The 13,378-nt window shown below is 42.0% G+C and overlaps 1 protein-coding gene across 1 annotated transcript; it reads right to left on the bottom strand.

Annotated features, from left to right (window-relative positions):
• Window positions 1-235: 235 nt before the first annotated feature.
• Window positions 236-13,098, bottom strand: SPARCL1 (SPARC like 1). The gene is made up of 10 exons (XM_054202102.1): window positions 13,045-13,098; window positions 12,854-12,907; window positions 8,638-9,807; window positions 7,390-7,459; window positions 6,618-6,736; window positions 5,881-6,001; window positions 4,928-5,064; window positions 2,765-2,913; window positions 1,665-1,813; window positions 236-264 (listed from the first exon to the last, which is right to left on the bottom strand). Exons 1-10 carry the CDS (start codon window positions 13,096-13,098, stop codon window positions 236-238), a joined length of 2,052 nt encoding a protein of 683 aa, XP_054058077.1.
• Between the last annotated feature and the right edge of the window lie 280 nt (window positions 13,099-13,378).

Genomic DNA, 13,378 nt, shown 5'->3' with positions numbered 1-13,378 from the left:
ATGGATACATGCGGGGGAAAACACTGGTTGTTTAGCCACGAACCACTTGAAGGAGTTAATTTTTTCTGCTGTTAATGAACGTAGAACTTTTCAACACTTGTGTTATTTGATAAGAATGCAGTGAACCGTATGCCACCTTTGTCTTGAAAACTATGAAGCTGTTAATTACAAAAGCAAACAAGATTCACTTATTTCACCAGTTTTAGTTCACCACTGGGATTCTGTTCAGCCAAGCTCAGAACAGGAGATTTTCATTTATGTCTTCTGCAACAAAGAAGAAGAAAATGTTATTAACATTTGATGCTAAGGAGACATTTTATGCTGTATCACTATCAAGAAAGTTTCAGCAGGCTCATGTATCCCTGAAAAAAACCCCAAGTATGGGTGCTACTGTCACATTCAGGAGCCATTAATTTAGACCCTTCTTGATGTAGGTTCTTACTTGCGTTAGGCTTCCTTGATCTGTTTGTGAGGCAAGAATCCCTTCCAGCTCCCTCTTCACAAATGACTGACACTTAACCCCTCTTTGGATGAACAATTATTGGCAGCAGTACATGTGTATTACGGTAACTCCTCACAGCTTACTTCCACACATCATTTGTGTGTAAATTGTCACCAGAAGAGCTGGAAAAATTCTGGGAAGAGTGAAGGCTCTGCATGTCTGACCTCTCACCAGAATCAGCCTCCACTTCAAATTAGCCAGTTGCTGCTAATAGGGTTTTGAACAAATTTCTACAGCACACGTGTTTAGCCAAATGCCTCCTGTCACACAACTGTTCTAGGATTAACCTGTGCTATTGCTACCCTTGCTTAACGATGGGCAGTATTGTTCAGCTGTCACTCAGGGCTAGATCAGAAGAAGGTAGATTGCAAAAGAATGCCTTAGGTTGAATGTAGTTATGTAAATCTCAAATTGCTATCACAACAGCTTCTGTTCAGCTGCTGCCGAATTCTAGAGACATCACCAGCACAGTAGTACCTAGTTTTTCTCTTTCCTAGAGAAGTCTCTATGTGGATTGAGCTGAACCAAACATACAGCTAGTCCATTTAGGATTCAGGAACTGTCTCTGCCTAAGCCTCATGATGCATGCAGTCTGGTGGTCACTATCTGCGCACACGGTGCATCTGACAGATTAGGTAAAATACACCGTTTGGCCTCCAACTACGGCATGATAACACTGGGTGTGTTGTATATAGTAATTTAGAGGTGAGCATAGTTAACTCGAGAAGTGAGAGATCTTGATTGTTTTTCGTACTTGGCTTGATATCTTTGAATGCATTTTCAATCAGTATGCTTTGACCACTGATTTAAAAGTACAAGCTCGCTTTGCCTTTCCTTTGGCACAGAAGGCTAAAATGGAAGTGTTTGAGAGATAGACATGCAGAACATAGAGGTTCAAACACCACATAGGAATGATTTGGTACGTAGTACAAACTATGTCCCGAATTTTTTCTCATGGAAAATATGACTTCTTCCTATAATAATAAATTCCTATAATAAAACAGTTCAGAACATTGCACCTTTTGCAATCTTGCCATTACTATTCCATTTGCCTCTGTGCAAAGTAGCCATGAGCTTCTGGCTACAATTTCTTTCCGGTACATTGTGCTCTGAGAATGTGCCTAGTCTTGATAGGAATGTCTGCCTGTTCTTTTATGTTTACCTTCCTTAATCCCAAAGCAGTGGCACCATTCCTTCAAAGCAATTAGTTTATCTTGGTCTCCATCGCACTCTTGGAAGAAACGGGTTATGCAGTGTTCCATGGGAACAAGGGAGGCTCTCAAAGGCGCAAGCTCCGAGTGTGTTAATAATCTGAAAGAAAGAGCAGGTATGTAGAGCTGTATTTCATTAATAAATCATCGGGATCATCAAAGATGATGTAAGCTGCTATAGGAAATGATAATGCTGGCTTTGACAGAGATGCCCCGGTGGATCCTGTTGTGGTGCTTCTGTAGTTAATCTGTCCCAGGTTGTTACGATGATGTATAATACCTGATAAACTAAAATGTTTTAACTGCTATTAGTTCATTAACATTCTATATTTTTTTTGTAGAACAAGTATTACTGTGACTTGTTCACAACTCATCGGTTGTGGAGTATTGCCCTTAATCTTCAGGAGATCAAGCTTGCAAAGGTGCTTAGCTATGTTCTGAGACCGTAGGTATGATCAGCATGAGGTATTGAGGGCCTGCAGCCTTGAAACATGGATCCAACCACCGAGAGCCATGACCAACAGCATGAACTCTGAGTCACATTCTCCGAAGCTGGGGGCTGAAGTCCTCTGAACTGTGACACTAGTGCTGTCTTACCATATCTGGTCCTTAAACTGAGAAACTTCTGTAGTATTAGTTGAAAACTATGGGTGTCTCAGCAATGAATTATTGCCGACAGGCATCTGCCCTTTATACTTGGCGTGTTGCTCTTAGCTTCGGTAATAACAGGATCTTGTGAGCCGCTGTCTTCCAGGATCAGGGTGTTAGTAGCTATTAAGACACTGTAGAGCTTAATGTGTAATACATGATGATTATCAAAGGCAAGAGGACAGCAGGTTCTGACCTAAGACATGGCTCCAGCAAAACAATGAGGGAAGTTCTATGTTAGAGATGAATGCTTCCGTAGAAAGAGGGGGATACTGTCTTTTGTCAGCTGAGGGACTGGTCCTGTATGTAGAGAATCCTTCAACCGGTTTAGAAAAGTAAAACAGCCTGAGCTTAAGCAGCAAATTGGGAGTGAACCCACAAAGATTTTTATTTTTATTTTTACCTGTCAACAGGGTGCTGATCAAGCTGATGAAACTGCCAATGCACAGGATACACATACATGTGGTAATTTTTCTCAAAGTCGTGCAGGAGCAGCTCAACCGCGTGGTCACCAGCCACGAGGTGTTTGTCATTCTGGTAGATTTTTTTGACCTGAACACAACAGAGAAATTGATATTTTTCGTTTAGGGATGAAGATCTGTCCTGAAGAAAGAGCTATCCAGCAAGAAGGTGGTTTAGAGAAATGAAACTTGATAAAATACCAGTGGGGAAATGCGTTTTAGTGTCTGTGGCCATACACAGCATGAAAAGCTTGCCTGAAGTAGTCCAGATGATTTTTGTTGCTGTCTATTTCAACTTTGGTAGTAACTGCAAAGGAAGTGAAATTCCTGTGGTCTAATCGTCAGACTTGGCTAAGCAGGGTGGTAGCCTCAGGTTGAGATGAAACCAATTTTATCACATTTGTTGATTTTCTGTCCTGAGGCAAGCAACTCGGCTTTTGGTGTGAAATAAGCCATCTCAGAAATCATCTAATTCATACCATTTAGTATGAGATGTTCTGGGTACGTCAATGTCCCTCTTGGTAACTGTGTAAGTAGTATTTAGTGTTGCTCAAGCACATTTTGTATAAACCTGCTGTGACCTACTGCGTGCAACACCTACTCCAGAGTTAGAGTAGCCCAGGACTTGGTTTAACTTAAACTAATTTCTAACAGTTATGGCTTTTTAGAGCAGGGGAGGTCAGCTGACCCAAACCAGCCAAACGGGTATTCCATGCCCGGTATATGGCGGGGGAGCTGGCTGGGGAGGGGGAATCACCACTCGGAGTGGGCCGGGGCTTCCTGGGTCCAGTTGGTGAGCGGTGGTACATTAATTGCGTTTTGTATATTCCTTTATCAGTATTATCATTTTCCTCTTCCTTTTGCTGTTCTGTTAAACTTGCCTTTATCTTAACCCACAAGTTTTGCCTTTTTCTTCCGACCGTCCTCTCATTCCAGCCAGGGGTGGGAGGGGTGAGCAAAAAGACCACATGGTTCTTTGTTGCCAGCTGGGGCTAATCCACAACAGGCAGTCATGGCATTTATATCTTCAAAAACAAACTACTGTCACCATTTCACTTGACATAAATCCTTCTCTAAAAAAAAGACCCAATGGTGATAGATGCTTACTCCATTTTAAACCAATGTAGTGTGATGCCGCAGGTCTACTGGATGGTAGAAAGCTGCTCTCTTCTAGTAAAACTGAGCATCAGACTTGTGTAATTTTTTTAGCCCTTGAATATCACAGTGTAGATGGACAGTGTATGGGGCTGAATTAAAAAGTGCAAATGATACCCTTAACTGTTGAGTCCATTTTCAGGTACTTTTGTATTGATGGTCCAAGTACAAGGTATGTCTCAAGAACAGAAGAGGAGCTACTTTAGGTCGGTCCAAGGCAGGCATCCCCTGCCTCCATGAGGGTCCCCTAAACTCTATATTGTAATTCTGTCTCAAATCCTGCTGTGTGACTGCCCGGTCACTCAGTCTCGTGAGGTTCTTGAGCAGTTTTCTTTATTGGGAGTCTAAGTCTGTCCTTCCTTCCTTTGCATACCTGTACATTGTAAGCGGACTTTGTCACTTACCTTCATCTTTCAGGTCACGTAACGAAAGCTGAATGGCCCAAGTCCTTTCAACCTGTGGAAATCCACAGGTGAACTCTTGGCTGGCTCTTCCGTCTTATTCTGTCTTTTAATTAGTTAGTTATCCATACCCAGACCTTCCATCTTATGGCTGCTTGGTTTCCTCAAGTCCTTTGGAAAGTGGCATTGACTGCATGAATTGGGTCATCCATATCTACCTATTAGTTGATCTTTCCAAGAGGTTTGTCACAAAGTACTTCCCCGAACAGAAGCTGTTTCATGTCTTCTCAAGTTAACAGTGTTTTTTTAGGTGTGCACTAGTTCTGACTTCTCTGGCAAAAGGTGTCTCAGCTTAAATGAGTGCGAGGGGACGTGTAAGTGTATTTTGCAACTTGTGAATCTAATTGGGTCTAAATTGCCTTGACCAGAAAGGGAATGCTCATATAAAATGGGAGAGCTCATAAGATGTGAATCACTTTTTTTTTTCTGCATGGTTAGTCCGGCTCTAACAATGTAACTGCATGGTCTTATTTGAAAAGGATTGCTGACCTTGCTCCTTTGCTTCTCGGTTAGAAATCCAGAAGTATCCATATCGCGTTTGTAATATTGCATAAGGATGTTTTTGAGCCAGTCACGCATCCGGAGGGGGAACTGATCCACTTCATAATCAGTACAGTGGGGGATGTCTGTGCCAAACAGGAAAGCTTTTGTTAACAAGTGATGTGTTAAGTCCCCATTCAAGCATTTCTGAGCCAAGTTAGGTTTGATTCTCACTAACAAACTTCCAGTTAAGCTTAAAATTGGTGGAGCTGTTAATACGTAAAATTGGGAATGCAACTAACGGGTTCAGTTATAAATCTACAATTCTTTGGCGCACTTGCTTAAAAAGTTGTGCAAGCCATGGCCTTTATATAGCTGTGCAGCTTCTGAGCAGAGCTGTGCAGTGAAACTGTTATCAATTGCATGAAAACAGAGTTCTTAACAGCGAAGGAGTATTCTGGCTGAGGGTGCGCTTTCCTGTCAGGGTATGCAGCAATTGGAGAGCTTGGAAATCAGTTCTGGCTTTTAGATCCTGACTTCTGCACTTGGTATCTAAGTAGTTTGTTGTTGGTGGCGGTTTTTTGTTTGTTTGTTTGTTTTTCCAGCCTTGACATTTTCATTTACTAACTGGCTGTACATACTGGTTTTCTGGTCAAGGTATTAAAAAAACACCTCAGCTGCTATAGCAATGGGAGCATGTGAGAGAGTGCAGGGGGAAGACAGGGTTGACAAAAATTGGGGAAAGCACAGGAGGGATGTCTTTAGGATTCAGGTGCTTAATACCCTTAATTATAGAAAAAACAACTTCTTAGACATGCTTAGAGTTTAGGTCTTAATTAGCACATAATTGATGCAGAAGGGGGAGAGCACAGGAAGAAAGCAGATAACTTAGGGCTAGCTGGTGGTTATGGCTACAGGCTCTTTATACCTAGGTGAATTCTTCATAGAAAAACAACGCTTACATTTGCAGGAGCCCATATAGTCTAGGTGCAGCTGGCGTCCCATTTTTGTCCCTTCAAGTTGACATTTGGTGCCGAAGAGTTGACAGGTACCATCATAAGTCTTATTATCCGTACCGCAAACCTAGAGGTGGAGCGAAAAAACGAACCCACCCCCGCCCCCACCACTGTGTTGAGAAAAATTCTGGTCGCTCATATAGGCATTACAATAATAAAGTATCGTTAACATATGGTGTAGCACTTGTGAATGCCCGCAGGGAATACATGTTATCAGAAGTATTGAAAATTGTAGTTGTTCTATGCCTGCATATGGATTTGTTGTCTGTACTTACGTACCCAGTTTCGAGACACTTGAATTTATTTTTGTGTGGTAGTAATATAGTTTATGGCATGTAACAGGATTATTACACTAGATATGTACTAGTATTCAGTATGTGCTCTAAAACATCAAGTGGATAAATAGAACTTTTAGTGACAGGGAGAAGCTGTGATCCCTGAGAGACTAAGTGAAGCAAATCACTTTAGGTACTAGATAGCTACATGTGTTTATACTAACATGTTCAAACTATAGTCAGTGAGTTTGGGTACTTTATACTTACTTTTACAATTACTGGAATCACCCAAACCCACTTGCATACTTTTTAGGATAGAATTATTCTAAATCATAGCAGGGGAATATGTTATCCCGTAAACGTCTTAGTTGGCTTTCCCCCATGCCATGCACTGAATGAAATACTTACACGCTCATAGTCCTTGGTGGAAGGGCAAGCAGCAGGATCTTGGCAAATACAGCTGGGTTTCTTTTGTTTGTCCACATGGCAGACTTTACCTCTTTTGCAATGGAAGTTCCTGCATGAATCTAGCGGTCATAGCAAGAAGGAGGGACTGTTAGAGGGGATGGGACGAAGACAAGTGGTTTTGTCGGGTATTACTGTCAGTCAAAGCAAAATACAGCCCAGTATTCACCTAGAAGTCAAGTGTTTTTTGTTGAAGTTTGTTAAAATGCAGCTGGATCTTGTATTGAATAAAGCAAGACAAAATTTAAATGAGGATTTTTGTGAGACTTCTAGCAGTCCCAGGTTTGAGTTGGATGGGGAAATAAATTTCTCAGAAAAAGCTACTTCTACTCTAAGGACTGACATTTACTTCCAGCTTCCATTGGTGAAACATACGCCATCTGTCTTTTCTGAATCCAGCACTGACGCTTGTCCCATTCCTGGTTGAATTCAAGATACCGTTCTGAAACTGAACGGTTTCAATCCCAGGTAATTCCCATTCCTGTATAACTGACACAAAAATTTGTGCCCTCTCTACAGCTGTTTTTCACAAACGAATGAAAAAGGGTGTATGGAAGGAATTCTGTGGGAACATAACTGTGGTGCAGGATTATGCGCAAGCACAGTTCAGTCATGTGAAATTGTGTGCTGCCAAAGGCAGGAAAGAAATGCAGACCAGCAGATTCCCCAGCTGCAGGGAGTTAGCAGTTACATGATGGCTTCGCTTGTGGCTTACCCAGGAGAGCCTCCTCACTCCTGTTGCTTGCATTTTCCATCTCACCATAGGAGCTGCCTGTAGTCTTAACCTGTACAGTCACAGAGACAGAAGCAGAAGTTGCGGGAAAGCTTGGGAAGAAAAAAAATACTTGGACAAAAATTTTTCAGATACAAATACCAAGCTGTCTGAGTCACAGTTTGCTGTGCTTGCAGCAGAAAAGACGTTGCTATGCAAAATGTGTGAGAAGTGCCTAAAGCTTCTGGTAGTGTTAAAGTGCTCTGTTATTTGGAGGGGGGGAAAAAAAAAAAAGTGGGCGGTGGAGAGAGCGAAACAGGTGCTCAGCAAGGCCTGATCCCCTCGAGGTTCTGCGGTACTTGCTTGACATACAGTAGTGGAGTGCCTCGAGGTTGGCAGAATTGGTGCTTCGAGTTTTAGTTTGCAGTGGGGCCCTCCAGGTCAGCGAGCACGAACTGGCTCTCAATAGTCCCTGGGAGGAGCAGCACTGCGAGCTGCCGGGTCAGACACATCAAGCAGGAGGAGAAGGGAAGGATGCGTCTTCAGTTCTGACCCTTCTTTGCTGGTGTGGGGTGGTGCCTGCCCTCTTTAGAATGGATGCCTCCTGTCATATTTTTAATATCACAGATCCTTATTTAACAGCCATAGGAAAACTCACTGCTTCTGAAGAGCACCCCTGATAGTCCACTGGTTATCTAACAGCTGACCAGGGTACAGGAGATCTGGGTGCAACATCCTCCTTTGTCTCAAGGGACAAAGTCCACATCCTTCATCTTGTGTAAGAGTGCCCTAGCCACTAGGATGGTAGTTATTCCGGGTGCTCTAGTGCTGCCTTTCCAACCTGTTCACTTGTGCATGGTAGTGTTTAAAATATTTGGGAGAGAGGAGCAAACAGGCTTTCCTAGTCGGCTTGAGAGACTGGGTTCCGGGTTTGGTGTCTGTCTATCCGTATTTATTTGTATGTTTCATTACACAGCCCACCAGGGCTGGAGCTCTTACATGAGTTGTGCTCACTTCCTTTCTGGTGCAATTCATCTAAATGTTGTCTATGAAGTGACACAGCATGAACCAGGTGAATAGTGAATAAAAGGGGAGATGAGACTTCTGCATATTAAGAAATTATTACACCTGTTTTTCTCCAAAATGTTTTTTCAGTCATCAGGAATTTAAATTTGGGACTGGTTCTCCACTGCCCATGCCCCCACCCCCCCCTTTTTCTAGTATTTTGACTTTATTTCAAAGAGAATTTACCTTATCTTCACTTTCCATTGAATCCATGCTCTGAACAGAGCTACTTGTTTCCAGTTGTTGCTCGCTGTCAGAATGAGGTGGTTCACGATCGTAATCATCTTGTTCAGAGTGAATAAGGTCTTTAATCTTGACATCTTGGTAATCCTCAGTCTCTCTACGAACTGCAGTGTCATCATTGGTGGTTCCTTCCTCCTTGTGGTCAATACTGGTGCTCTCCTGGTCATTACTCTGGATTCTCTCCTCTTCCTCATAGGCTGCTTCTTTCCAGGTATTGCTGAGATCTTCCCTGCTGTTAACATCACCACTATTGTGACCATCATCGTCAACATTACTGTCTTCTGTATCTTGTGTTTTCACCACTGTGTTGTGATCACTCTGATAGTTTACTTGAATATTGTCTTTCCTCTCTTGGCTTTGCCACTTGTCATCCTGATATTCATTATGGGTTTTTTGAGAGAGGGTGATTTCTTCTTTATATGGCTTCTTCTGGCTGTTGTCCCTTTCTTCTCCTAGGTCCAGTTTCTCGCCATGTCTCTTGGTTATCCGCATTGGTTGACTGGAATCTCTCAGGATTTCATCAGACTGCATACGGTTTTCATTTTGCTGCCTTTTGTATTCGTTACCTTGATTTGCCTGGTGGCCTTTGTGTTTTGTAGCTCTGTAACCAGTTTCTTCACCCCATTCCTCATCCTTTTCTTCCACACCTTCTTCTTCCTCACTTTCACTGTTTTTTTCAGATAGGCCAACTGTATTTTTATTATATTTCCATGTGTTATGCTCATGATAAAGACCGAGAGCATCTGCTGGATTTTCTGCATTGCCCAGATCATGTCGATTGGCCGTATTGCTGTGTTTCTCGTGCCGCCTAACCTGGTAATGCTCAGAGCTGGACTGTTCTCTGCCGCTGCTTCCAGAGTCGCTGTCCTGGTTGTCAGAAGCCAAAGCTGGTTTATTGTGCAGTGCAAGGAAATTGATGCTTTTTAGGCTATTTTTCACTTGATGCTCGCTACCAGTTCTTCTTTGTTTTCTAGTGGTCTGGGACTCACCCCTGTGCTCAGTGTCTGGTACTGATACCTCTGGTTTTAGGTTTTTGTGACTGGGCAGCAAATCACCATTGTCTACAAACCCTGCATTCTCTTCCTTGGGGGCTCCAGGGTGGATGTCTTCAGTCTTTAAAAAAAAAGTTAAAAATTAGCAAGTAGATTAATAAATCAGAGAATTTATTTAAGTCAATGTAATGTTATTTTTGCCTTGTATGGCAAGGCATGACACTGACTTTATTTGTTTTCTTCGTAAATGCTCCTCTTAAGCTAGCCTAGAGCATGAAATTCACAGCCATTTCCATTGCTCAGCAAACGTCATTTCCATTTCTCAGCAAATTTGTTGTTCTGTCCCTTCTTTTATTGATGGGGCTTCTGAAGTCTGTGCAACTCTGTTTAAGATCTCATAGGAGGTAGATGCATACGGGTGTCTTGTGAAATCTTAACATGCTTCATTAGTAATTCAGTGCCGTAAATTCAGGCACTTGTAGGCTGCAGTAATTATCCCTTACCTCAGAGATGGGGGATCTGATGTTCATCTCCCTACACAGATAAATGGGAGGCCTGGGAAAAGAGGGGCAGGGGGAGAGACGGCACCTTTCACAAGGTGCCATGGTAGTAATTCCTGAGGAGTGCACTGCATCTTAACTATTTCATAGTCAACGCAGTCACCTTCTTTGAGTCTGACACGTCATTGCTTCCTAACTGAATTCATCAGGAACTACTGAATTTGGTGGCAACTACTGTATCATAAACTCACTGGCAGAAATCATAGGTGTTTGAGAGGCTTTTTTGTCGTTGTTGTTTTGCGTGCTCTCAAGCCAATATCAAAACTAGTAACTTCAGTGGGAAAGGTTACAATGCTTGTGGAAAAAGCAGGTACTAAAATGACTGTTAGCTCTTGCTGCAGCAATTGCCTTTCCGCTGCTGTTAGCGTCACAGCAGCTGCCAGGTGAGTACAGACACTTCCAATAGCAGCAACGTCTGATGTGTTTCTGAACACCACCTATGGATGTCTAGTGTCGCTTATTGCCTACTACAATATGGCATCAGAAGCTGATTTTCCTTAAAGCTTTCAGGGGATTTATTTATGAAGATGAGACTTTCTCAGTGCCCCAGTTGCTGGAATAGCATTTCCTTTAGCGTGGGCCAAGTCACGACTGCTTGGAAACACACACTCTACTAACCAAATATTTCTACAAATTAAAAAAAAAACTAGTAGGATTAGAAATCGTAACTTGACTCTTGGCAGATCAGCTGTATCCTATTTGCTAATGTCAAATTGGTATCTGAATGTTTTACGAGTTTGTCTTTTGCCTAATGTACTTGCTGATGCAGGAAAAGTACTATATCATTTCCAACTCTATCTTTTTCAGGGAAAGGTTGTCTGTTTGCTCAAATCTAACAAATTCAGTGAAGAGCTTTTCCAGATTAAATGCACGTTTCTTGAAGACCTTGTAAAAAGTGATCTATGCGTACCGAGCATCTCAAGCTGATATTAAAACATTTGAAAATTAAGTTTCAGGAACGTGGGTTTTTTACACGTGTTTTTGGGCGCTGCTGCGTACAACATTTTATATGCCTTCAAGTGTTAAGAAAAAAAGCAGACTTCTGTGAAGGGCTTCCAGTTTTATAGAGTTTAAAAAATACAAGGCCAGGCAATTGTCTATTATGGGTGCCTGTATTTGAAGCAATAGTTTGAGAAAGGTGGGGCTCATGTCTTGACAGGAAGCCTCATTATGCACCACCGACTCAATGCAGAGATGTGCCTGGATGCGGCTTTTAGCTGCTGCTTTTTGTTATACCTTTGTCCCCAGGATAAAATAAACTTTTAGAGCTTGGTTGCTTGTGAAGATACTTGGGTCTCTTAATACGATGGCAAATTTCAGTCAAGGTAGCTGTAATTTGCTACTATTAGGGGTCAGCTGGCCTTTGATAGATGTTGCGCATTAACTTGGAACTGACGATTCAGAGGGGAGATTTATATTAGAAATTAGGAAGAAATTCTTTACTGTGAGGGTGATGAGGCACTAGAACAGGTTGCCCAGAGAAGTTGTGGATGCCCCATCCCTGGAAGTGTTCAAGGCCAGGCTGGATGGGGCTTTGAGCAGCCTGGTCTAGTGGGAGGTGTCCCTGCCCAGGGCAGGGGGGTTGGAACTAGATGGTCTTTAAGGCCCCTTCCAACCCCAACCATTCTATGATTCTATGATGGGTTGGGTATTGCAATGTTTTGTTTTGATTTAAGTGTCTTCTGTGTGAATTGTCTCCAGGAGACAGCTGTAGGCTGCAAACTAGTGTTTATACCATAATTTGTTCTGCTGGCTATTTCATTAGGAAAAGTTAGTTAATTTTTTGATTTTCATAATGCAGGTCACCATCCAGATTGATGTGAGATGCATCTGGAAAGTTGCACAGAGTGGGATATAATTCATAATTTAAAAAAAAAAAGGTTAGCATAAGAGTTGTGATTTTGCATTTCTTACTATAGACCATGCTCTGAATTTAGTTGTTCCGAAACATTCATTGGCTTGGAGCCAAGGTCTGTTGTGTCCGAACCACAAATGCTCACCAGAATGGTGCAGTAAAAAGGAATTTTAATTTGTGTGAACCGTGAGTGGGAAATTGTGAGCTCTGTCATTAGCACGCCTTTATGGCACAGGGCTGCTGAAGACTTCTGTCTTGTTACCATTGGGGCTGCGTATCCAGCTTCTCAGCCACAGTGTACTTTTCCAAGATGAGCTGTAGCTGATGTGAATAATGAAACATATGGTGGCTAGAACTCTTACGTGTTTGAGGCTGCGTATCACTTGGTGTGATAAGTTCAGGATTGCATCCTCCTCGTTTACTGCAGCAGCGATAACCACAAGCTTGACTGACAGTGGAGCTTATTGTTTGTAAGAATATGGGTGTAAGGGTTATATGTGGGGATTCATTTAAGGTAATTTTTTCAAATAAGTGAAAATTCTGTCCTGAGCTTTAGATTTTATCCTGTTCTGTTTCTAGCTATGTAATATGCGAGGCATGAGGTGCTTGGGTACTAATTCTTGGGCTGAGGGGGACTACCTTTTTTTAACCTAAATCAATTTGCCAATCACTAGATATGTGCTGATGTGTTTTATATATTTGAGATGAATAATATAGGTTGCCTCTTAATGTTTAAAGAACAAGAAGAGTACCTTTTCAGGAGTTTTCTGTCCATGGGTTCCGAGTTTGTGGTTTAAGGGATGGGTCTAGAATAGACAAATATATTCAATATCTGCATGTAAATAAAAATCTTGTAAATCTTGTATAGGTCAATGGGATAACATAGCGTATTCACAGAATGGTAAATTAAGTGCCCAGTAAAAATAGCATGATCAGGACTTACTGGAATAGCAAAAGTGGATCCTGCAAGACAAATGAAGAGAGCTACAGCCTTCATGCTTTTCGGGTCTCGTAGAGGACAACAGTTAACAGTAGAGTGGTAGGTCTTAGAGCTTTCCTTTCTGCAAGCAAAATGAAAAGAAATAAAGTTAGGATTTGGGTATAATGGTCTAGAAATGACTGATGGAAGCAATGTAGTGGCTGCTGTAACCTGCTTAGTCTGAAGACCCACAAAATTTCCATGCAGTGTCCAGTTGTATGTAAACTCAGATGTTAGACCATCTTATCTAGAGGACACTTTGGTCTAAAATCTTTTACAGCACTTAAGCTGTGCGTTG

Source organism: Rissa tridactyla, chromosome 5 (genome assembly GCF_028500815.1).
Source record: "Rissa tridactyla isolate bRisTri1 chromosome 5, bRisTri1.patW.cur.20221130, whole genome shotgun sequence".
NCBI classification, from domain to species: Eukaryota; Metazoa; Chordata; class Aves; order Charadriiformes; family Laridae; genus Rissa; species Rissa tridactyla.
This window is presented reverse-complemented; position numbering and strand designations above follow the sequence as displayed.